This window comes from Leptonotus elevatus, chromosome 4 (assembly GCF_054856555.1).
Source record: "Leptonotus elevatus isolate MCC_2025b chromosome 4, RoL_Lele_1.0, whole genome shotgun sequence".
In the NCBI taxonomy this organism is placed as follows: Eukaryota; Metazoa; Chordata; class Actinopteri; order Syngnathiformes; family Syngnathidae; genus Leptonotus; species Leptonotus elevatus.
This window is the reverse complement of record NC_141242.1, coordinates 26,610,186-26,635,704: the sequence shown is the minus strand read 5'-3', so window position 1 is coordinate 26,635,704 and position 25,519 is coordinate 26,610,186. Positions and strand designations below refer to the sequence as shown.

At 40.2% G+C, this 25,519-nt stretch overlaps 1 protein-coding gene across 5 annotated transcripts in view; it reads left to right on the top strand.

The window, feature by feature from the left end:
* Positions 1-25,519, top strand: part of LOC147176411 (genetic suppressor element 1-like) — a 77,979-nt gene that overhangs the window by 43,126 nt on the left and 9,334 nt on the right. For 4 of the 5 annotated variants that reach the window (XM_086072962.1, XM_086072958.1, XM_086072960.1 and 1 more), the window contains exons 2-8: positions 8,235-8,414; positions 12,678-12,880; positions 17,546-17,718; positions 18,819-19,025; positions 19,982-20,137; positions 21,628-21,851; positions 23,104-23,329. In XM_086072962.1, the coding sequence (XP_085929088.1) occupies positions 8,235-8,414; positions 12,678-12,880; positions 17,546-17,718; positions 18,819-19,025; positions 19,982-20,137; positions 21,628-21,851; positions 23,104-23,329 (1,369 nt within the window). Of the gene's footprint in view, positions 1-54; positions 180-8,234; positions 8,415-12,677; positions 12,881-17,545; positions 17,719-18,818; positions 19,026-19,981; positions 20,138-21,627; positions 21,852-23,103; positions 23,330-25,519 lie in introns of those variants that run through there. The other variant, XM_086072959.1, reaches the window with a different exon arrangement.

Below are 25,519 nucleotides of genomic sequence, written 5' to 3'. Positions count from 1 at the left end.
ATAGATGGAGTGGGAGGGAAAGGAGGGGGTGCTAGTCGATAGAGAGGAAGAAGAAGGGTGGGTTGAGAGGTCACGTGACCACACGGCAGCTGCAAGGCAGAGAGGGAGAAAGAGAGAGAGAGAGGGGGAGAGTCACAGAGGATCGCAGACGACGAGCAGGCGGAAGAGTGAGCAGAAGGGTGAGTGTTTGCGTGTTTGAATTATGCACACATGCACATGTTACTACGAAATGTGCATGTGCGCGTGGATATAGCGTGTGTGAGTGTGTGTTTACGTGGTGCGGGACTACGGGATATGGCAGCAAGATTGTGGCGAGCAAAGGAAAAGAAACAGCAAAGCAGCGTGTTGTTGGCTTTAGTGAAATGAGCTCCCAGCGAACAGAGATAGATGAGAGTGAAGGAAGAGATGGGGGGGGGGGGGGGGGGAGAAGTGGGGGGAGAATGAAGAAGAAGGGATGGCGAGAAAGAGAGTGGGAGAGAGTCTTATCATCACAACCTCAGCAGAGCCTCATCAGGATCTTTTTTTTAACATGTTCATCACTCACTTTCTGTATATGCCGCGTTCTATTGGTGGGAAATAAAAATGTCCAGTTGCTGTAATGAAGTAGATTAGTCAGCTATCTACATTGAGTATCTATATGTACCTCTACTGGAGTATAGATTGTAAGCACTTTTGCCCTCTCTGTGAATGCTGTATTTGCATGAGTACACATGGCAGGGTGTTCAGTAGCAGGTTGACAATCCATTTCTTTGTGCATCATGCTCTCTTGCCCTTTCACTCCAAAGGCTCTTTTAGGGTCCTATATGGTTGTTTGTGCGTGTATGTGAACATACTAACACTGTACTCAAGTGGAAGTTAAAAAAAAAAAACTGTTAAAAGAAGTACTGATTTGAGTAATTTACTTCATACGGTGAACTTCTGAAATATGTCACTAATTACATAACTTTTCATAATAAAACCTAAATTGTTGAGCAAAAGGGATTTTTTTTTAATTTACTAGTAGTTATAAAGGTTAGTCATTTCATTAGGTACATGTTTCATGTACAAAAAAGGCAAACTTCCAAAATACTAGAGATAGATCGATGGCAATTATTAGTAGTCTCGGAGGCCGATAACCGTTATTTGGAGCCGATATTCATTTTTTTCTATTCTTTGTTGTAATGTCTTAAAGCATGTTTATTGAACAACTTTTCAAAATCTAGTAGTTTTTTATTTATTTTTATCTTAGACAATGGACATCCCTTTTTAAATTTCTAACAAAATGTTCAGGGCGCTCCCTGATAATCTTATCAGTACATCTTAAAAAGTTAAAAACTTAAACAAGTAGATACTATAGCTTTTTCTAGTTTTCTACAACAAATATTTATTTTTTCAAAATTTAAAAATACTGTGCCTAAAATCTTACTTTCACATTTCTTTGTTTTACTGTCGAACAAAAACAAAAGGTTCAGAAGGCTCCCAGGGTCAGCAGCATCTCTTATAAAGTTAACTGAAGATTTAAATAAATAGTTCCCTGAGATTAAAATGATTTTAGATTTACGTTATATCGGCTGTCAGATTTAAAAAAAGAAAGGCTGATACTGATATTCGTCAAAATGACCAAAATTGGTATATCCCTACATAATATGTCACTTTACTTTTCAAAATCCTACTAAATTGTTCAGCAAAACCGTAATTTATTAAGAAAAATTCACTGGCATATACTTTGGCCATTTTGTTATAAATTTATGAGTCCAAAAACAGTGAACTTCCAAAACATGTCATTCACCTAATTGTGTTACTTTTTGCACATAATCTCACTAATTGTTGAGCATAAAAATATGAACATTCGGACACAAGGCATTTTATTTTTTACTTTATTCATTAAAAAAGGGCTAACTTCCAAAATATGTAATTTTACTACTAATTACTGCACTGTTTGTACAAAATTGTTAAGCAAAAATGTATTTTTTTTCTTTCTTTTTTTTACAAAGTGTTGGTTGCCATGAGGTAACAGTCACAGACATATGGCCATTTATCATGAAAAATAATGTCACTACTAACTACAATACATTGTTGTTTGTTTGTTTTTATTAAATCAGGTTTCCTTTCGGACATGTTATTATAACAGCTTTCAACATAACATATACTCATTACAGCATCCGAAAAGAAAAAGGGGTGATGGGACGAAGCCACTTTTCTTATCGAGGCATTTACATTTTCTCATATTTCTCTCGTTAAAACATTCTCAATGTTCAAATCTTCATTAATTTTATAAAATAGGTACATTACTGTAAAAGAATGCATGCAAAATTGCACAAAAAACAGCGAGACCGCTAAAAGTGAACCACGTTATAGCTAGGGAATGCTGTATATATATTATGTTATGAGAGTAAATGCAGTATAGCATTTTTAAAAGCAATACGTCATTAATGCCACAGTTTAGCTTAGGGCCTGTTATGAGCCCATGGGTACGAGCCAGGCAGGTACGAGCTGGGTGGGTAAAATGAAGCGGGGGAGTTGTGAAGGATGCAGTAGCATTCCGGCAGGGTTTTGGGGTGACACAGAGATGAACGGGTGGACCAGAAACAGGGGAACAGCTCATGAGCAGGGCGCGACACAATAAAACATACAAACACACACAAACATGGAGTTAACACTCCTGAATTTCGGGCCACTCTCCCGTTATCCAACTGTCCTAGTGCAACATCGCAAGAGTTATGGCTAAATGAATGCATCAAGAGTTAGGGCGAAAGTGGGCTAAAGATGACCGGTCGAACTATGGTGAAGGTATGATGCGCTTAAACAAAGGACAGTAGAACAAACAGACACACATGAGAGGTATAGGGACTGACCAAACAAAAAAAATACACACAGACCGACTGCGCTGGTGGCACACCTGAATCTAATGACTACTCAGGGCTCCTCCATTGCAGCGATTGGTGGACTGAGTCGTAGGGCACCAATCAGGGAGGACCACACCCATATAGAATGACACCCACACCAAAAAAAAAAAAAAAAAAAAAAACGGCTACAAAACATCATGGACCGTAACAGGGCCTCAAGTATGCCGAATGTCAGGCAAACGTCTTTGCGACCTTGAACCAACCCTGACGAAAAATCTATATCCCCTACCCTCGCAAACACTCACAAATGTGAGCCGCTCAGTCAGATACGGGCTTCAGAATGCATTTTTTGTGTCTCTTTAGAAAGTGACAGCACCATTGGCTGGCCTGGCATGTATATTACAGGCTGTTTGGACTCGGCTAATACTGTATGATGAACGAAACATTGCACAGTGTCCAAGTGTTTACCACTGTTTATTGCTTGTGTGTGCGAAGGGTGAGTGTGTGTGTGTGTATAATGAGGTCATGGTTGTAGTGAGCAAGGAGGGGGGTAGGGTTGTTGTAGTGTAGGGAGCTGCTGGCTAATTCCAGCTGTAATTAACATTAGTGGGTCAGTGAGAGGGTTAAAGAAGGGGGTCGGGGGGGGGGATTGGGACAAAGGTTGCTCCAGCCTATGTTTGCGCTAAGTGTGCCCACTAATCAATAGATTCAAGATCAGCCTAATTGGCCCCGGGGAAATTTGTGTTTGGACGTCACATGAAAAGATACACGCAATTACATTGAATTAAAGGGACATAAAAGCATCTACATGTGCACTCGCCTCCTTGTATTCCCCCCGCTTTCATGCGGGAGGCACACAAATAGAGTTCGTTTTGCTATTCAGGGATCTTGGATGCAATCAGAATTGTGGAGTAGTTACCCGAATACACCACATAAAGAGGGGCTGGATATTTGTAGGAAAGCAAAAATAGCATACATAGTACATATAGTACAATAGTACCTTAACATATGAGTTGAATTTGTTGCGTGACCAAGCTCGTAACTCAATGTATTTGTAAATGAAACATTTGTTCTCATTAAAGTGAATTGAAACTACAGTAATGAGTTCTAGTCATCCCAAATCCACCACAATTTGTTTTCTGTTTTAATGAAGAAAAATAACGCTGCATTGTTAACCCCCCCCCCCAAATACAACTAAACTACAAAAAATATAAATATAAATAAAAAATAAATAAACTGCTTTTATAAAGTGCACAGTTTATCACAGGGGATACGTTTCAGAACAACATGCAACAGATGGAAATCTGTGATAGAGATCATATTAAAAACAAATACGTTTTCAAAATTGTTTTACCCATCACACACACTTTCAACACATTTGTGCTTTTTAAAATACTTGTAACTCTGTTAAAACACATTTTTTTTAATGTTTCCTTAGCGCCTATTCCCAATCACTGGCTCACACAGTTCTCCCCAAAAAGATGCAAACCATGTTTGCTTCAAGCTGCTCTCTGTGTCTACCAGTTTAATCATACCTTAAACCAGCCCTTCTCAAATCGGGGGACGCGGTGTTATCACAGATAAACTTCTGTTTTCTTTGCTGTACTGAAATTAAGTGTAGCTGCAGATTCATTAGTGTAAGTGTCAGTAGTGCTCTCATTGTCAAATAATGCTCAAGGAGTATTAGCTCCTCTGCAGAGGCGTAAGTTCGTAAAAAATTTATTGAGAAGCACTCGGACAAATAAAACAGCTAAACATTGTATATTTAAAGTACCAAAATGTCCAAACAAACTATACACTTCATTTAATGAAAGTCCGCTAGCTTAATACTAACATATACTTACAGGCTACTGTACTTTCCTTTACTACCCGAGCAAGATGACCTGGAAGTACTTGGAGCAAAGGTCCAAATTCTAAGTTACGGTACTCCTTCTGACCAACTTTTATGAAAGGATGTTACCCATAATCCTTTATGGCAACATTATTTAAAGCAACAGGTTACTGTGGACGATTAGCATTTCTACAAGAAAACTTTTATTTTACTAACACAACATCCATCCATGGATTGACATAAACACACATATCGAATACAACCTTACAGAACAATAACAAAGTGAATGTGAGGTATAACCAGGGCTAGATCCTGCTTCAGAAAGTAAAACAAAATCTAATAATGTGCAAGAGATAAATCTTTAAATGACAAAGAAAAAGGAAAGAAAAAAGTCACAATGACACGCTAGAGACTTGCGTCTGCAATACTGGACTTCGCGTTGTAACGAGCGCGGACTGATCGGCCATGGATGGCGCAGCGGGACAGCAAAAAAAAAAAAAACGGGAGAGCAACAAAAGGACTGTCAGTTCACACATTCACTTTATTAAGAAGAAAGAAAAAAAAACAATGGGCTCGGAGCCACCACGCGTTACGATAGCTGTAGGCTTCCACGGCATCAAAAACATTCACCGCCAAAAACAAAAAAGTGCTACACATGGCACTTAAAAAAAAGAGAATTCAACTTTAAATACTTTTTAAAACATTAAAATGTTCAACCGAACCATACTCTATGGTATGTATAATATCATAATAATGATGAAAATCTGCTAGCTTAATGCTAGCATATAATGTTAAATTAAATGAAAATTCAAACAACTTTTATTTTATAACACATAGTGTAGCAGTGACACATGCAAACACAACATACAACAAAACTCAATGGCATGTGTTCTCTGTTGGAAGTGGGAACATACAATTTTTAGTACAATTCCCTATGCAATTCTCCCAAGATAATTTCCAATAAATTCCAACCTTATGCCATAAGTCAAAACGGCGGTCTTACTCGGTGAAATTATCCTCTGTGCCCATTGAAAGCAATGGACTTTAGATCGTTGTAATTTGATTTGTGAAGATTATTTTGATTTCAAAACGTGATGAAATGTCATTTGACTACTATAACAATCATCCTGGTTTATATGCTAGTTACAGGCAAAGGAAGCATTTGTATTGCGGAAATATCACAAATGCCCAAATGTTCCGAATTGTCAATTGGTAAAAGTGTCCTTTCCACTTATTTCTTCTACATTGGCACACTTTGTAACAATATGCCTTCGTTTGTGATTGGCATCTCGAACTGGCTCTTCCGCCTTTGTGATGCTCAAAGGGCGGTGCTGTGTCAGATAGAGCGCTGACCGCCTGACCCTAATAGCAAATCACACACATGAGCGCACACGTGTCCATTTCCTCAAGGGAGTTGGCTGCCGGCGTCTTTAAGACCTCTGGATTGTCTGCATGTAAGCGGCACTGCAGATTGTACAAACGAGCTCACACGTGAACATATATAGATTGCAGATGCACTGGTAGGTGGCACCCAAGCTAAAGCACTACTTTCTGAGTCTTTCTATCAATATTTGGAACTTTTTTTGCAAGATGTGAAGCCTAGTTACATGGGCAGGGCCATCTTGGCCCAGCGTTTCTGCATTTACAATAAACCCCTCTCCATCACGGGTTCTGAGTTCATGGTCCCGCTATTTCATGGATTTTAGTGCTTAAAGGGGAAGTCAACCTTATAATATACAGTGGTACCTCGGAGTTTGAACAAAATTTGTTCCTGTGAAGTGTTCAATGTCCGAATTGTTCCACCTCCGAAAAAATTTTTCTCATAGGAAATCATGTAAATGCAATCAATCTGTTCTCAAGCTCAAAAAACCTTTTTCCTATTTTAATTTCTATTCATGTTTTTTTGCATGTACACCCGGTACAGTATTTACACAATAAAAATATCTTACCTTTTTTATTGTGGTATGTTTTCATCTGTGGATAAAAAAAAATGCTACGTTGCGTTAATGGTGTATTTTACATTAGGCAATTTGTTAGACTGCTATTGGGTCCTTGCGTGCGCTCTTAACCTCAGGCACGTTGTTGAACAGCTAAGGGGGGTCCTCGTGCCAGTATTTATGGAGGTAGTCAGTCATGGTAGTTACAACGGCGCGATAATTTCTTTCCTACATCCACTGTGGTTCGTAGCACTGTACGGTTTTCTGTGCTGCCACTGGCACTGCTGTCTTTTTTGGGCCCATGTGGAAGAAAATTGTTGTGGAAAAATCAAAATGCACTCGCGAATGTACGGAGCACCTCCGCGAGTGTTCACGCTCTGACTGGAAATGAGCAGTGCTTCGTCTCAATGACCGCAACGGAAGCATTCGGCATTGCTAGGCTTCACTCGGCTACCTGTTCAAGGTATGTTCGGCTTTGCTTGCTTTGCTTGGGTGTTCAAACTCCGAGACAGAGGTCAAACGCCGAGGCATTTTTTTACTCAGTTTTTTTGGTTGAAGTCCGATTTGTATGAGTTCCGAGACGTTCAAACTCCGAGGTTCCACTGTAATATGTTATATGTGACCTCACTAGTCTAAACTTGACATTCTGATTAATTTTACATTTGTGGAATGTGAGTTATGCAGCAAAATCCAGCTGTTTTTATCCATCTCAGGAGGCGGCCATTTTGCCAATTGTTGTCGAGTGAAAATGACATCACAGTTGCTCTGGTCTCAGGTAACAACCAATCACAGCTCACCTTCAGAAAACAGGTGAGCTGTGATTGGTGATTGCCTGAGCCTTGAGCAACTGTGATGTCATCTTCAGTCGACAGCAAGTGGCAAAATGGCTGCTCTTTGATATTGATGAAAACTGTTGGAATACCGTATTTAGACCAGTGGGGTTGCATAGAACATATTATTGTCAAGAATTTTTGGGAGGTTTACTTCCCCTTTAACTTTATTTTGTTCTGCCTCCTTTTTATTTTGAGTGTAACTCCATTGCTGCCCACAAGATGGTGGCTCACTGTTTCGTTTGACGTTTAATTTGACTAAAGAAGAAGACTGAAAAGAGGATGTACACCCTAGTTTTTGGTTACATTTATTGAATTATTGATTATTGCCAATCCCCTAAAACCCTTTTTTTTTTTTTTTTTTACGCCTACAGCCTTTCATTCTATAATGTATAGCTTTCGGCATGATTATTGGTTTATATTGTTAGATGGGAAGTTAGCTTTGTTAGTTTGGAAATTATAAATGTTCTTCAAATGTGTTTGTATTATGTTGCAAGTGTGTTCAGACCTGGGGAAAAAAGAAGTGACATAAATGCTACAAAAACATGCCTAGAATATTTATTTATTTATTTATTCTTAATCGGGTATGGGGCTGAATTGGATGAATGTCATTTCAGTTCATTTCAAAAGGCAACATTGATTTGATGTATGAGTAAAATGAGTAATGCACTTTTCTGGAACAAAATAACCCCGTTACTCAAGTCAGATTGATTGGATTTTGTTTTAATTTGTTTCAAAAATGAATATGAAATTGTAAGGTGCAGGTGTCATGTCATGAAGCTCACAGTGCGGCATTGTGCTCCACACACAGACATTAGCCATGAGTCCACGAAGTCGGCGTCATTAGGAATGGTCTCCACGGCGACTCGCAGCACGGCCACGGTCAGTCCCCTCAGCCCTCTGACCAATGGGAGCGCGCTCGCCCAGTCTGCCAATTCCGGATTCGCCGCCGCTCTGCGCAAACTGGCCAAACAGGCTGAGGATCCTCGAGGTGAGTGGTACGAGGTGACCGTTTGTTCAACATCAAAAGTCAGCACAAGTATATCATTTGAATCATTTTGATTTTATTAGTATAATTAATGTATTATTTTAAAATATGTTGATACCTGTGAAGAATTTCACTTATTTGCACCTTAAAGGCACAGTCAGTGATCCCTAGCACCATCTAGTGGTGAACTAATAATTCATTCATTTTAAAAGCCAACTTTTTATGTCAATAGTATGCAATAAGAATGTTGTATTGCATAAATGTAATTTAATACTAAATTAAACTTTTGCCCTGTAAAAGGTAATGCCATTGAATCAAATCATGTCCTATAGATTTTGATATCAAGATCATCGACTGTAGTCGCTTATTGATTTGAACAGATTTTATAATACTAACATCATCAAAAGATCATTGTGTGCTCCAACCCTCTGTACTGTTAGCCAATTCTAAAAATGTTCCTCTGTCCCTTTAAGAAGCATTATTGATGATTTACAATCAGATGTACCAGTAGCAATCATTCATTGGATGTGTGTGCGTGTGTCGGGCAAGCTATTCTGACCGCTCTGTCTCTCCCTTTATCCCTTTCCATTCATCTCCAAATAATGAGAATCTAATTAAGGCCAATTATAACAAGCTCTCTTCCTCTGGCTTCCTGTCGCTCTTTCTCTTCTTCAGTGTCTATTGGCAGCCTTCCTCCGCCTCTCATTATTCTCCTTTTGTGTTTTTGTGTGTTTATGCTGTTACATGAACCAACTTTGTGGGTCTCTTTTTCAACACCTGCAGATGGTACATGTCTCCTTTGTTGCCTTTTCTCACACTGCAACATTTGTGGTAGACGTGATCTCCGTGAGTTGCGTGTTGGGGTTTGCATGTCCCAATGAGCCTTGGAGCAATGTTGTCTGGGGCTTCATGCCCCTGGTAGGGTCACCCATGGCAAACAGGTCCTAGGTGAGGGACCAGACAAAGCATGGCTCAAAAGACCCCAATGATGAATGCAAACTTTGGATCGTGGTTTCCCTTGCCCGGACGCGGGTCACCGGGGCACCCCTCTGGAACCAGGCCTGGAGGTGGGGCTCAAAGGCGAGCGTCTGGTGGCCGGGCCTATACCCATGGGCCCCGGCAACGTGGGTCCCCCTTCCCATGGGCTCACCACCGGTGGGATGGGCCAAAGGGGTCGGGTGCGCAGTGAGTTGGGTGGCAGCCAAAGGCGGGGGCCTTGGTGGTCCGACCCCCGGCTACTGAAGCTAGCTCTGGGGACATGGAATGTCACCTCTCTGGCAGGGAAGGAGCCCGAGCTGGTGGGCGAGGCTGAGAAGTTCCGACTAGATATAGTCGGACTCGCCTCCACACACAGCTTGGACATTGAGTCCGAGTGGACCATGTTCCGCGCTTCCATTGTTGAGGCGGCCGATCGGAGCTGTGGCCGTAAGGTGGTTGGCGCCTGTCATGGCGGCAATCCTCGAAACCGCTGGTGGACACCAGCGGTAAGGGATGCCGTCAAGCTGAAGAAGGAGTCCTATTGGGCCTTTTTGGCCTATGGGACTCCGGAGGCTGCTGACAGGTACCGGCTGGCCAAGCGGAATGCGGCTTCGGCGGTCGCTGAGAAAAAACTCGGACATGGGAGGTGTTCCGTGAGGCAATGGAAAACGACTTTCGGACGGCTTCGAATAAATTCTGGTCCACCATCCGGCGTCTCAGGAGGGGAAAGCAGTGCGCCATTAACACTGTGTATAGTGGAGATGGGGTGCTGCTGACTTCGACTCGGGACGTCGTGAATCGGTGGGGAGAATACTTCAAAGACCTCCTCAATTCCACCGACCTTCTTCCTTTGAGGAAGCAGGGTCTGGGGACTCTGAGGTGGGCTCCCCTATCTCTGGAGTCGAAGTCACTGATTGGAAAGCTCCTCGATGGCAGGGTTCCGGGGGTGGATGAGATCCGCCCGGAGTTCCTAAGGGCTCTGGATGTTGTGGGGCTTTCGTGGTTGACACGCCTCTACAACATCGCGTGGACATCGGGGACAGTGCTTCTGGATTGGCAGACCGGGGTGGTGGTCCCCCTTTTTAAGAAGGGGGACCGGAGGGTGTGTTCCAACTATAGAGGGATCACACTCCTCAGCTTCCCTGGTAAGGTCTATTCAGGGGTGCTGGAGAGGAGGGTCCGTCGGCGAATCGAATCTTGGATTCAGGAGGAGCAGTGGGGTTTTCGTCCCGGCCGTGGAACAGTGGACCAGCTCTACACCCTCGGCAGGGTCCTCGAGGGTGCATGGGAGTTCACCCAACCAGTCCACATGTGCTTTGTGGACTGGTTGTGGAGAAGGCATTTGACCGTGTCCCTCGGGGAGTCCTGTGGGGGGTACTTCGGGAGTACGGGGTACCGAGCCCCCTGATACGGGCTATTCGGTCCCTGTACGACCGATGTCAGAGTTTGGTGCACATTGCCGGCAGTAAGTCGAATTCGTTTCCAGTGAGGGTTGGACTCCGCCAAGGTTGCCCTTTCTAGAATTGCTAGGCGCAGCCGAGGCGTCGTGGGGGTCCGGTTTGGTGGCCTCAACATTGCATCTCAGGTATTTGCAGATGATGTGGTGCTGTTGGCTTCTTCAAGCCGTGATCTCCAACTCTCACTTGAGCGGTTCGCGGCCGAGTATGTAGCGGTTGGGATAAAAATCAGCACCTCCAAAATCCCCAAATTTTCCCAATCTTTCAGCCGAGTCCAATAATAAATTCAATTTGTTCTCATCCATTTCTTGTCATTATCCAATGAAAATGTCAAATTCTTATTTATTTTCCTTATCCAATAGAAACCTTCCCATTTTTCATCTCAGTGAATGGAAAATCTCTAGTAACACCACACACACACACACACACACACCCACACACACGCACGCACGCACGCGCACACACACATTTCCTAGCCCCTTCCCCTAACCCTAACCCAAAAATTATTGCCTATCCCCATTACTTACCCTAACTTCAACCATAACACAATTCAAACCTAACTCTAAAACCAAGTCTTGACCCTCAAAAAGAGGTTTGAACTTGTGGGGACCACCAAAATGTCTTCACAATTTCAAGTTGGTCCCCACAATGGTAGTTAACAAATGTGTTTGGGCCCCACAATGTGTCAAAGACACACACCCACACACCCACACTTGTACTTACATAATTGTGAGGACATTCATAGACATAATGCATTTCCTACCCCCCATCACCTAACCCCAACCATCAAAAATGATTGCCTACCCCCATTCCTTACCTAACCTCAATTCCAACCTAAACTCTAAAACCAAGTCCTGACCCTCAAAAAGAGGTCTGGAATTGTGAGGACCGGCCAAAATGTCCTCACTTCACAAATATGTCTTCAATCTGTTGGTTAAAGACGTATTTTGGTCCTCACAATGTACTATGTACAAGTACACACACCCCCACACGCACCCCCACCCCCACACGCACACGCACACACACACACACACCTTTTAGTCCATATTTTTCCACTTTCAAATTAAAACCTCGATATCTCTCATTTTTTGAAGATTGTCATGTCAATGAACATAAAAAATACAAATTTCTGACACATTTTCATCACTATCCAAAGAAAATCAATTTTCCCCAATTTTTCATCTGTTTTTATGAAAATGTCACACATAATTTACTTTACTTTTTTCATCACTGTCCAACGAAAATCTCAGTTTTTTTGTCATGGTACAAAGAAAATCTCCATTTATCTCAGATTTTCCCCAATATTCATCACTGTCCAATGAAAATCTCCCTTTTCTCCTTCGCAATGATAATGAGGAAAATGTAAAATGAAAATCTTGTTTTCCTGCCTTCAATCAAAATTGAGAATAAAATTCTCCAACTTTTCATCACTGCTCATGACAATAATACCCCCCCCCCCCTCTCCATGTTCTTTTAATTTTAATCTCTACGTAATTAAACTCTCCATTTTTAAAAATTATTTTCATGTAGAAAGAAAAGTATTTCTTAAAATTGTTTTAACAATAGCGACAAACCACGTGCAAAATTAGGAAACGCGTAAATGTCGTTTACTGATTGTTGTATGCATATTTCAAGAATGCATTTTCATAACGTTCAGCAATGTGCCCTAGTGGTTAGCACTTCTGCCTTACAGCTATTAAGTTCTGTGGTTGGACTCTCATCTCCAGGCTTCCTGTGTGGAGTTGGAATCTTCTTGTGCATAGCTCAAGCACTGCATTGAAATGTTTTAATTTTTTATTTTTTGCGATCTATCCTGTGCTCCCCCACTCAGGTTTGGCCCTCAGCGGTGAGTCGTCGCCCGTGTCTTCGCCCGCCACCAGCCACAGCTCGCCGGTCAGCACCGCCAAGCGGGTCACACTAGGGCCCCACTTGGCCCAGTCCCGGGGCAACGCCGTTGTCCCGAGCACCCCTCCTGTGGTCACCATTGCACCCACCAAGACCAGCAACGGCCTGTGGAGGGCCGACGGACGACAGGTAAGGACGACGAGATGCCTGAAATTGTTGTGTTATTAATTTAAATTCACTTGTATCTCAACTCAACTTACCACACGGAAATACCATTAACCATTTATTTGATACCAACAGTAGCCATCTTAATGTCCAATTACTGTGCCTTATTAGCACTGCCTTCCATTCCTGCATGGATTTTCTGCATACTACTAGTGGGGTACTAACTAGTACATGACATACAGAAGTTGCACCAAGTAATGCTAATGAGGTCGTTTACTGCTAAGGTTAAATTGTGTACTTGTTGGCCAAATGTGGCACGAGTAGCTGACGAAGAAAAATAAACTAGTACACAATTGTTCTACGAGGTTTTTTTTGGGGGGTGGGGGGGTACTAGTGAGGAAAGGGAGCATGCTATTGACCTTAAAGGTGCATTGTGCCGTTAATTTTTTTTATATCAAAGCTTTTTCTACATCAAGCATTCTCCACCAATGCCCAGATGAGTACAAAGAGCCCCGACTGTTTACTCTGATTGCATCTCTCAGCTTTTATCTTCCCTTTATAGTCAAGTGTGCGGACCCTTCATACTCCGCAGTTTCTTTGGGGAGGGGAGGGGTGGAGGGTGACGTCATGCGCGTCCCCACGGAGTAGCGGACATGTGGCGTGCACTTAAGACCGTGCACGTACTTGCACGCGCACCATGAACGAGCCTGACACAGATGCTGCAGTTACGCTTTGAGCCAGAGGTGGCAGTCGCGAGTAAAATAAAATAAAAAGACAAACTGCGCAAAGATCCTTTAAGCTGGATACCAAGGTTATTGAATACACGTTCTAAAATGCCAGTTGGGTATTTATTAAATGGATGGATGGATGGATGCTATCCATTTCAGGGTCACAACTGCATGATGTGTTCACTAGTACTAGCACTTCACTAGTAGCTCACTGATGACAACGAGTGCACAGTTTTGCCTCACTAATTGTATGTCGCTGTCCTCCTACAAGTATGCCAAAGTGACCTACTAGTGTGCAGAAATGTCATAAAGTAAACAGTACCTTTATTTAGTTATTGTTTTTATCTATTTAGAGTGGAACCAAATAGACTCAGTTTTTGCGTAGTATTTACACTTGGAAAAGAGTAAAATAAAGAATTGAAAACACTACCACATGAGCTATGCCCCTCCTATATCCAAGAGGAGAACAAAAACATTGTTTTTTTTCTTGGAGTTAGGAAGATTCCAGCTGACACAAGGGATATACTAAGCAGGAGTTGCGTGACTCAGAGAGTAGATCGCCTGTCTCCTAAGATGAAGGTTGTAAGTTTGTTTCTCTGACCCTCCACCCCACAAGTTGTAAAGACATGAAGAGGGACTTGTGTGCATCTGAAGATGTTTACTCATGGACGGGCGAGGCACCAGGGGCCCCCCGAGACAATACAAAAGACCCCCCATCCCCCGCCTTAGAATTTCGCCTTGGATCGGAGCTGCCTTTCTCCCCCTTCACAAAGACCACTCTGTGTCTCTGCCCACCGGTAGGGCGTTTTTTTTTTGGGGGGGGGGGACACCCATTCAGACTTGTAGGCATAACTGGAGGGAAGCGAGAATGAAAGAGAGTAGGCTGTGAAGGAGGAAAGTGATGGAGAGGTAGAAAGGCCAGGAGACTCACGAAAGGTTGGCGAGGATCGGCTTTAATGTGCACTTGATCCTGCACTTTGTCAATCACATCCCGCACAAGCACAACAAATTACAGCCTGGGATTCTAAATCTAAACTTACCGTTCTTTAAATATAGTGATGTGATTGGATATGCGTTTTTTTGTTTGTTTTAACCATTATAAACAGCAAGGCAATTTGAAATGGTGATCCTTTTTTAATAATGTCACCAAAGTAATGTAACTTTAGGAAAACCAGGTAAATTCAAACAACTATAGACGTATCGTAGTGTAAAAATGAAATTTACCAGATAGGATAAGTACATTAAAAAAATATATGGGAACTGTTACAGAGATTGGAAAAATGGCCCAGAAAATGCATGGCAAAAATAAATAAATACAAAGTAGATGACATTCATTATTTAGAAAATAAATCTAATTAAATTACATTAAATTTACCAAACAGGATGAACAGCAAGGTAAATATGACACTTAAAAAATTAAAAGGAAAATGCCCTGGAATTGATAGAAGAAAAATAGCATATTTAATGAATGTAAAAAGTAAAAATAAAAAAGAATAATACATCTATTAAATAAATAAAATTACATTTAAGTTAAATTCAATTAACTGAAATAAAAATCTAATAAACTGAAATTTACCAGACATTATGAAATATATGTCAAATAAATTAAGAAAAGATCAAATAAGTAAAGCGCCCAGAAATTGAAGTATTAAAAATCAAGAGAGCTTGGCAAATAAAATACAATAAATTTACATTTATCAGATAGGACCAACTGCAAAGAAAATATATCACAGTAAAAAAAAAAAAAAGACACAAAGATGAAAAAGTAAGGTCACCTGTTTTTAAGATAGAAAAAGTAGAACAGAATATGCATGGCAATAAAATAAAAATATGTATTTCATGTAAATAATTCATATATATTTCTGAATTAAATTGAATTAATTTAAGTTGTATTTTAAATTAAATTAAATTAAATTTAGCAGACAGAATAAGCAGTTTAGAAAATATATTATAAAATAAAATAAAATAATTGAATCAACTGACATAATGAAAAGCAGCACCGCAAAAACATGGTAATTATAATCAAATTAAAACAAATCAATAAGTAGGTTACCAACGGTCACATAGTGTATGTGATAGCTATAGATAAAAAGAGAGGCTACTCGTGGAGTCATTTGAATGTTCTGCATTCAAATATATTCAAACTTTATTGAAAGTGCATATACTGTATATCATTGCACGTGCACTCTAGGACAACGTTTGCTTGCATTTGTTTGTGGCTATGACTGTGGTTTGTTTGGCCGCCTTGTTGCTTTTACTATTGCAACAAGGCTGGACTCAATCATTTTGTCGCATCACAGCCAAAACATGTTGTCTTAGATGTTGTGGGCTTGTCCGTTAAATGTGCTTAAGCCACGCCTCAACTTTCAACACTCAATCACATACTTCTACTACAACTGGAAAAATGGGTGCTACTTCATCTAGCATTTTTCTTATGCCTACAAATTCCTAAATCAGCCTTCCACAACCCTGGTCCTCGAGGGCCGGAGTCTAACAGGTTTTAGATGTCTCCGCCCTCCAACACACCTGATACACCATATAATCAGCTCATCAGCAAACTCTGCAGAAGCCTGATAACGATTCTGATCTTTAGAATCAGGTGTGTTGGAGGACAGACATATCTAAAACCTGCAGGACTCCGCCCCTCAACTACCAGGATTGGGGAAGCCTGCCCTAAATGTTTTAGCCATAAAAATATATCTGCTGAAAACATCCAGTGGCAAGAATGTATCGTCACAGGACTTTTCCACACCGTGACAACAAGGCGCTCTCCAGGGGCCATGCCAGCCTGAAACTGACTATCACACACGACTTTATTTTTTTCCTCACTCTTCCGCCTTTCCTCTGTGACATACGTGCACTCACCAACAAAAATGGTGAACAGTTTGCACTGAAACAAATACATGATTTTACTTTCCAAGGTCAATAAATAATGATGGATAAACAATTGAATTGCACCTTTTGCCATCTATTGGAAAAAACATTTTAGTGTTTTGCCTGTCACTAGATTTGATTCTCATATTTAAATAATATGTTTATATCGTAAAAATATAATCATTACTGTACTAACTCATTTGCTCCCCAAAACGTATAAAAACTTTCTATTTTAAATATTGCCTTGCTCCCTTTATGTTTTTATTTATTTATTCTTGAGCATACAGAAGGCTTTGATGCAGCCTCTGAACTGAAGAGAATGCTTGAAGCAATGGTAGTTATTACAAAAACGGCCAGCAGGTGGCAGCAGAGTATACAAGATCAAGCAGGGCCATGTTGCAACAAGCTCTTTGCCAGTGTTTTCAACAGGTTTGTGAATAATAATAACACTTAGGTATATTCTAATGCTAATTGCTGCAAAACGGAAACAGATACAAATATACTTTTTTTCCTGATGAAAGAAGAAACTCTGATCTTTCTTTTGGTAGGTTCCATGTTTTTATATGAATAGAACACAATATTCTGTGGGCCTTGCAAAATCAGTCAAAATCCAGTAAAACAGCCAAGAGTGAAGGGGGTTGCTTCAGTGAAAAGGGATGGGAGTGGATAATTAAGATGACTGGCTGCTACATTTGTCTGGATAGAAAGCTGCCAATCTGTGTGCAGTCACAGATTAAATGCAGCAGTGTGGCGAGCAAATCCTGCGATGGGGAAGCACTTTGAGTGCGAGTGTGGGAATTGAAGGAGTGAGCCGTGGGCACCGATATTAGGATCAGCTCCTCCACTTTGATCTTGACCCACTCTGACACACTGGAGCCACTCGGCTCAGCCTCGGGGTGCAAGCGCCAAATCCTTAATGCACTTTTTCCTCAACTTCCTTAGTCCTCACTCAATACTAGTGGTGGGAAATAAAAATAACTTTGTATCGACAGAATACTTTAATTCACTTGAGTATTTTTCTTAAAAATGTTGACTTGAGAAAATGACAGTACAGAGTGTGAGTGCAGTTGCATCTCATCTCATTCAGGTGGAGCGGAGCGTTCCGAGGCTCGGCGGCAGCAGGGAACGGGCGTCTGCTGACAACGCTCGTCCGCAGCACGACAAGAGGTCCCCGCCCGTGCCCCCGCCTCACCTGCTGCTTCACCCCTTCGGACTCACCCCCAACTCGGTCATGCAGGACCCCCGAATGCAGAGCCTCAGGTAAGGAATCCGAACAAATAATGATGATAATGATAACAACAATACCTATGCACAACTTTAACTGTTATTAGGGATGTTCAATAGTACTTTTTCAGACCGATACCAGTACCAAGTACTCAATTCTTGAGTAGTCCCTAATTCCTAACTCCAAGAGACAAATATCCTCTTGGATATGAGCAAACAGTAGGCATGGAATAGCTCAGGTGATAGCGTGGCAGTCTCCCAAACTGAAGGTCGTGAGTTCGTTCCTCAACCCTTGTGTCATCGGTGACATTTATCTTATTTTTTTCCCAATTGTTCATTTTACTCTCTTCCAATTATAAATTCTACTCTAAAACTGAGTCTATTTGGCCCCACTCTAAATAGAGTCAAATTTACTCTACAGAATCTACTGTGTATTAAAAGAACAAGTAGTATCAGTACTTGGTATTGATATTGGTGACTACTCAAGAGCTGGTATTCGTACTGGTGTCGGTCTGAAAAAAAAAAGTATTTAACATTCCTATATTTTATTATTATTTTTATATACAATGGATATAAAAAGTCTAAACACCCCTGTTGAAATGCCATGCTTTTGTCATGTGAAACAAGTGAGAGCAAGATTAATCATTTCAAAATCCTTGTATCCTGTACAACTCAAATGAAGGGGAAAAAAAGGCTTGTACACCCTCTTAAAACTAACATAGGGATTAACCAATCACATTAGCACACACACCTGCCAACATTTAAAAAGCCTTTGATTTAACCCAAATTCAGCTGTTCTAATAGGCTTAATGAATGTATTAAAAATAAATAATAATAATAATAAATGTCATACAATTTTTGTAATTAATTTAAATAATTAAAAAGGTCATTATAATTATTATTATAAATTATTATTATTAGGGATGGGCAAGGACCGATACGAGGTATCGGCATCGGGCCGATACCCGGCCTTATTTCAAGGTATCGTTATCACAACGTCAAACAATACTAGTATCGGAAGAATAGAGAAATGCCATTAATTTTTCTTTTTAAAAAACAGCAATTACAACAAATGATATGCAAAGAAATGACAGCATACTGTAGCATTTGTACTAGAGCATGCATGTGTTGTGCAGTTTGCCTGGGCAGATGCACACTGCGGTTCCCTCGGGCACCATCCCTGAGGATTACCTGAGAGCGCTGCGTCCCTTCGCAACCCTCGACGACCTGCGGCTGACCTCTGTGCCTCTTGGTCTGGATCCCTCTGCCGCCGCTCATGCTGCTGCCGCCGCCGCTGCTTACTATCACCCGGCCTTCCTGCACCATCCTTTGTCTTTACCCAGGTACAATTTATTAAAACTTCACTCAAAATAATATGTGTACTTATTGCCTCAAAAAAAGTGTGACTTATAAAAATGAGATTGTAATACTTTTTTGGAAGTCCCACTTTTTTTTAGGCGAGTTTGCATATGTATTAGAAGAGACCGATATGTTTTTTTCAGGGACGATACCGATTATTAGTAGTCAAGGGCGCCGATAACCAATAATTTTCACTAAAAGGAAAAATATTGACTCAAAATTTGGAAAAAATACAAATTCCAGCTTTTAATTTTTGGGGGAATTTGAAAGCATTTGTTTACTCAGCAACTTTTAGGGTTAGTTAAATATTGGAGTAAAAAATAAAAATTTAAAAATAAATAAATAAATATATATATATATATATATATATTAGTCAATAGACTCTTTAAACTTTGTTTTAAAAATCTACCAAAAAGTTCCGGGATCTCCCAGGGTCAGTAGCATGTTTTCAAAAGTGAAATCAAAAAATGTTTTCTACAGTAAATAAAGTATTCCAAAATGTCAAAATATCTGAAATATTAAATTTTTTACTTATCTTAGTTTTTATTTTAAACAAAAACAGAAGGTACAAAGAATCCCCAGGGTCAGCAGCATCTCTGAAAATATAAACATTTAAAAAATAAATAAATACATTTAAATTAGTTCCCTGAAGTTAACACTTAAAAGATAAAAAGTAAACGGATCTATTATGGGCCACATGATTCTTCAAAATGGCCAATGCCGATGTTCGTCAAAATGCTGAATATCGGTGACGACAATCGGCCCTGGTGATAATCGGCCTATCCCTATCTGCCTGGGAGTGTCTAGTGCGAGCTGTGGCATACAGCAGCTCCTTGTGAGTGTTCTCATTTGTATTTGTTTGACTCGTTCAGTAATTGGCACCTGTGACCTATGTGAGGTCACTACACTATAGTATCTATGACATTTGTTTCATCTTTAGGATGGAGGAATCTTTGTGTCTGTCAGCACTGCGGTCACAGTTCTACTCCGTGCCTGCCAGGGGAGCATTTCCTCCTCTGCACCCCTCTGGCCTCCACTTGCACCTGCCTGGAGGCCGTTACCCAGGAGAGCTAAACCACAGCGTACTAGCCGAGAGGTAACACATGTGTATTCGCTTGACTTTCTTCCCTTGCTGCACAACGATGTCATCTTTTGCTGCAGGGTGGACACATGTCGTTGAGATATTTTTAGTACACGCCCACCCATGCTGCCTTTACATCACACAAATGCACTGGCTGCACTTTATACAAAGGGTACATCATATATCCAATACAAAAGTGTGTAGACTTGCCAAGTACTCTGCCAAGTAGTTTTTATTTGAAATACAAGTTTTTTTCGTTTTGTTTTTTAATTAAATTATTTACTATTAGACATATATATTTCATCGTTTTGTCCTAATTTAATGAAAACATTTATATGGTAAAAGTTTGTATCATTATTTTACCCAAGCTGAATGGCTAGGAGAAATTAGGTGAACAGTAAAGTTTAATAATAATAATGATAGTAAACAATATTAATATTAATATCAATGTTGATGTTGATGATGATGATGATAATAATAACAATAATAATAACAACAAATATTTACACTACCAATGATTTACATAGTTATAAACTTGCAGCTGATATGATGCACATGGCGGTTATAGCTAATGCTTAACTCCAGTCCTTAGTTGGGCTCTTTCGCAACATCGCAGTGAAATTTAAAATGTGAAATATACATCTATACAAAGTATAGTACAATTGTTTATTTTGCAGGGTTTAAAAAAATCTATTTGTCATAATAAATAAATAAATAATTTAGCAAGTATTTGTACTTCCCCCACAAAAACAATGACATATTAAAGAAAGACCTCTATATCCCAATATAACATTTTCAGCTTAATTACATGAAATTAATGGCAATTTTCTATTCTTCTTATTTCTAATTTCTAATCATAAAATGGCCACCAGAGTATCGGCCACCATCACGAGTATTGATACCTTGAAATAAAGCCAGGTATTGGCCCGATCCCAATAGCTGTTACCGGCACTCACCTATCCCTAAAAAATAAAACAATAAACGTTCATTTTAAACCAATGCAACAAATATGCAGGACTCTTAATAATGCTCAATGGGCAGTGGCACCCATACTCTAGTAAATGCCCTGTTTGGCAAATCAAGGCGACTTGTCTGCAGCACAATACACAGGGGACATCAACAGAATGCTGTTCATCATCTGCTTCTGTAATGGCTTCCGCATATCTTTTTTTCATTACTGTGTACTGTTGTGTGTGTGTGCGAGTGTGCGTTCGCTTTTTCCTGTGGTTTCCCATTAAGTGTTCATCTGTTCTTGCTCAGTCATGCTGTGTATGGATTATTTCCCTCATAGTAAGCGGAGTAAGTGTGTGCGTGAATGTTTGTGTGAGGTTCACCAGTGTGTGGTTAATATCTGCCTCATGCTGGGTGTTGCATCTCTTCCCCTCCCCCCCTCCTCCTCTCCCATGTGTTTATAAGTGTGTGTGTGTGTGTGTGTGTTTGTGTGTGTGTGTGTGGGGGGGGGGGGTGTGCGCGCGCGTCCTCATACTTGTCAACCTCCCCCACAGGCTGCAGATGGAGAATGAGATTCGCCAGCGAGAGAGGGAGAAAGAGCGGGAGGAGGAGAGGGATCGAGAGCTGGACAGACAGAAGGAGAGGCAGAGGGACAGACAGCAGCAGATGGTCAGGGCAGCGGAGGGCCACGGATACCTGGCCGAAAGGCCGCCTCAGAGGGCGCCTTCGCTGGACGACAGGGCCAGGCCAGGGGAGAGGCTGACCCCCAACAGGCTGGGTACCCACACACATTTATTTGCGCTCATTTCACGTGGACTGGGATGAGTTGGAGCAAGTTCCCCTGGTAAAACTTGCAAGCATCACTTATTAAAAATAAAAATCTGTATCTCATTGAGCAGCCAGGGTGCGCACACATAGGGAGTGTTCACTCTAAAAACAGTTGGGTCGAAAGTAACCCAATTATGGACCGATCCACTTTATTTTGATTCAAGAAATTGGTCTTCTAGTGTAAAACAACTCATAAAAATTGGTCAGATACTTTACTTTTTTCCTTTACTTCATTTTGCAAAACAACATAGAACTGTGGGTCAAATTGACCCAAGTAGAGGATTGGTCCATTTTTGACCCATAGTTGGGTTATTTTTTACCAAAGTGTTTTTAGAGTGTTGCTTTTTTGGCATGCTCCCTTCAGTGTTCAAAACGTTGCAAAGCCACTTGCCACACTCTCTCAAACCCTCTTTATACTCTCAAACCGTTTTTTTTTATTGTCGCAGAGAAATTTTAAACATGTTCCAAATATGATTTCTGAAAATTTGGATTTCTGTAGTCTATACAATAAATTTGAATGATTTTTACTGTATTTATTTATGTATTTACATAATTATTTTATTTCTTAATGTGTTTATTATATATGTGTATGTTAATGCGTAATATAATATGTAATATAAATAATTTAATATATTATTTTAATGAGTATTTTATTTAATGGTTTATTCATTATATATTAATAATAATTCAATTTTTTATTGATTTTATTGACTTGTAATTTGTGTTATTTTCATTATTTGTTACTTCTTTAATTATATATTTTTAAATGTTTTAATTATATTTACATGTTATATTACTGTAACTATACATATTATTTTTTATTTTGTAATTTAATATTTAGTAAGCCTAATGTACTACTGCCCGAAGCCAGCTGGGATAGGCTCCAGCACTCGTGCGACCCTTGAGAGGAATAAGCGGTTACGAAAATGGATGGATGGATGGTTTTAATTCAACGTTTTTAATTTAATTTAATCTAATTTAATTTAATTTCACACAAGCATCTCTCCAACAAGCAGGCACATTTTCCATAGTTCTAGGTTACTGAACACATTCATAATTATGACCTGAGATATATTATCACTGTGTGTGAACTACAACAACAATAAGCATAATGTTGCATCAAACCCTCTGTAACTGTAGTGTTATTGTACACCAAATGTCCAGCGACTGTGTTTACTTTTTTTCCTGAAATTTGTGTCCAGATAAATCCAAGGAGTCGGAGCTCCCAGCTTTCCCAACACATAAACCTCTGCCCTTGAACCTCCACTCCTCCAGGGGCTCCGTCCCACACCTGGTGCCCAGTTTGGTGCCTTCTCACCTGGGCAAGCAGCACACCGCACCTGCAGGGGGTGGCATCCACGGAGCCCTGGCATCTGCTGTCATGACTCAGAGAGTTAGCGAGGAGGCCTGGATGAAAGACAGCAATAGGTGAGAATGATATACTGTCGGAGAGGATTGTGTTGTTGGGAACGTACAAGGAATTCTCTAAATACATGCCAAATTATGATCCTAAAACACTTATACAGTAGAATCCTTTGAGTGCCCTAACTTACGAGCTTTTCTAAATTACTGTATGGGACATCATTTGGTTGATTTTTTTTTCTCTCTAGCAAACACGTCAATATTTTAACACTGACTGGTATTTGGAACTGTTAATAATCCCTTTTGCCTTGACTTTTATTTTTGTACTTTGACACAATTTCAAACATGAGGATTGAATGAAGGATGAAGACTTCATGTGTGTAATTTGCTTGTAAGATAAGGCTTCCGTTTTGCCACCTTACTATAGCCGAGACACGAAGAAGACGGGAGATTGTTGTCACATGTGCTTAACAGCCAGTACTTACCAGAAATTTCTGCAGCTTTTTTCATTATCAGCCTCTCGGCAAGCCACCCTGACCAGTTTTCTTCTCATCAGTTCTGGAGGGACGTCATGTTCGTTGTAAGGTCACACTGTTGTGCAATATTTTCTTCACTTGAGAGTGACTATCTTCACCACTTTCCATGGTATTCACTACAGTTAGTAGTAATTAGTTTGTACAATTGTCCGGACTGATACCTTTGAACAATGAAATTACTCTGATACTGTGGACGATTTCTGCAGACCACGGCTTGTGCTGTAAAATGTCAGGAAAATCTCCTAGAACACCCATCCAATAATTTTCTAAACCGCTTGGGGTTAATTACAGGCACTTCAAATGGTGACAGCTGTGTGCTGACTTTCATTTAACTCATTCAAAGCCAAAAACGTAATTGTTTGTTTGTTTTAATACTAGAGCATACAGAAGGCTTCAATGCAGCTTCTGACATGAAAAGGTAACTTAAAGCAATGGTAGATATTACAAAAAAGGGCCAGCAGGTGACAGCAGAGTATAAGACATCAGCCAGGGCCATGTTGCAACAAGCTCTTTTTTGCCAGTGTTTTCAACAGGCTTGTGAATAATGAAGAAATTTAGCTTTATTCTAATGCTAAAGGATGCAAAACGGAAACAGATACAAATATACTTTTTTTTTCCTGATGAAAGAAGAGACCACTTCGTTGGGTGTGACAATCAGTGGTACTCACTAATTTACTAACTAACTAACTCTAATCTTTCTTTTGGTAGGTTCCATGTTTTTATAGCAATATTCTGTGGGCCTTGCAAAATCAGTCAAAATCCAATAAAACAGCTGGGAGCGAAGGGGGTTGCTTCAGTGAAAATGGCTGCAAGTGAATGAGTTAACATGATTTTGAATGTGATTAATTCTCAACACTGCCACATCCTCAATTACAAGAGGCTGTGCACAATTGTGCAACCACACTGCTTCAGGTGTTTATTTTTGCTTCCCCCCCCTTGAAAGTAATTGAAGGTGTAGTCCGAAGGATTAGTTTTGGCCTGTCCAGGACATTTCTGGGCGACATTTCCCTTCAGCCAAGCAGAGGCAAGCTATTATCAGTAACATATGCAAATGTCACTGTGCGAACACCCGCTCCTGATTGGTGGACTTTTTCTGCGTAGATGTTAGGAGTTTGATTCCTGTGTCTTGTCTGGGGATGTAACAATATCCAAACATCACGATATGATAATTATCACAATATTGTGGGGAGGTATTTAAATAAATAAAACATTTAAAAAGCTCCGGCTACTGTGTAAAAACTTACAATATTACAATAAATAAATATATATATTTTTAATCATATTGGGGAAAAAAAATATTGTGTTTTTGTACATAATAACAGCAGTGACGTCTTGTGCTCCTATTGGCGAGTATCATGGTCTATGTACAGTAGTTCACAATGTTGTGTTTGGCTGAAGTAATGTAGTAATGTTTTATGTTTTATGGAGATGTTGAAAATTATTTGCTGGAATGACTGATTTATATGAGAGATAACCGCCACAGTGGCCAAAACATTCGTAATGACAATTAAACTGCACTAATAAACTAACCGTTAGAGGATGCTCGAGTAATGGAGTACAACCTCACCTTTTTCACAGATGTGCTGCTTTTAATATTGTGGCATGACGACAAGGATATTGTGGCAATTTTAATATCGCAATATCACGATATTGCCACTGTTTAAGTCAAGGTAGCATGGTATTAAAGTGTTATAGTGTTTAGGCCAGTAGCTTTGCACTG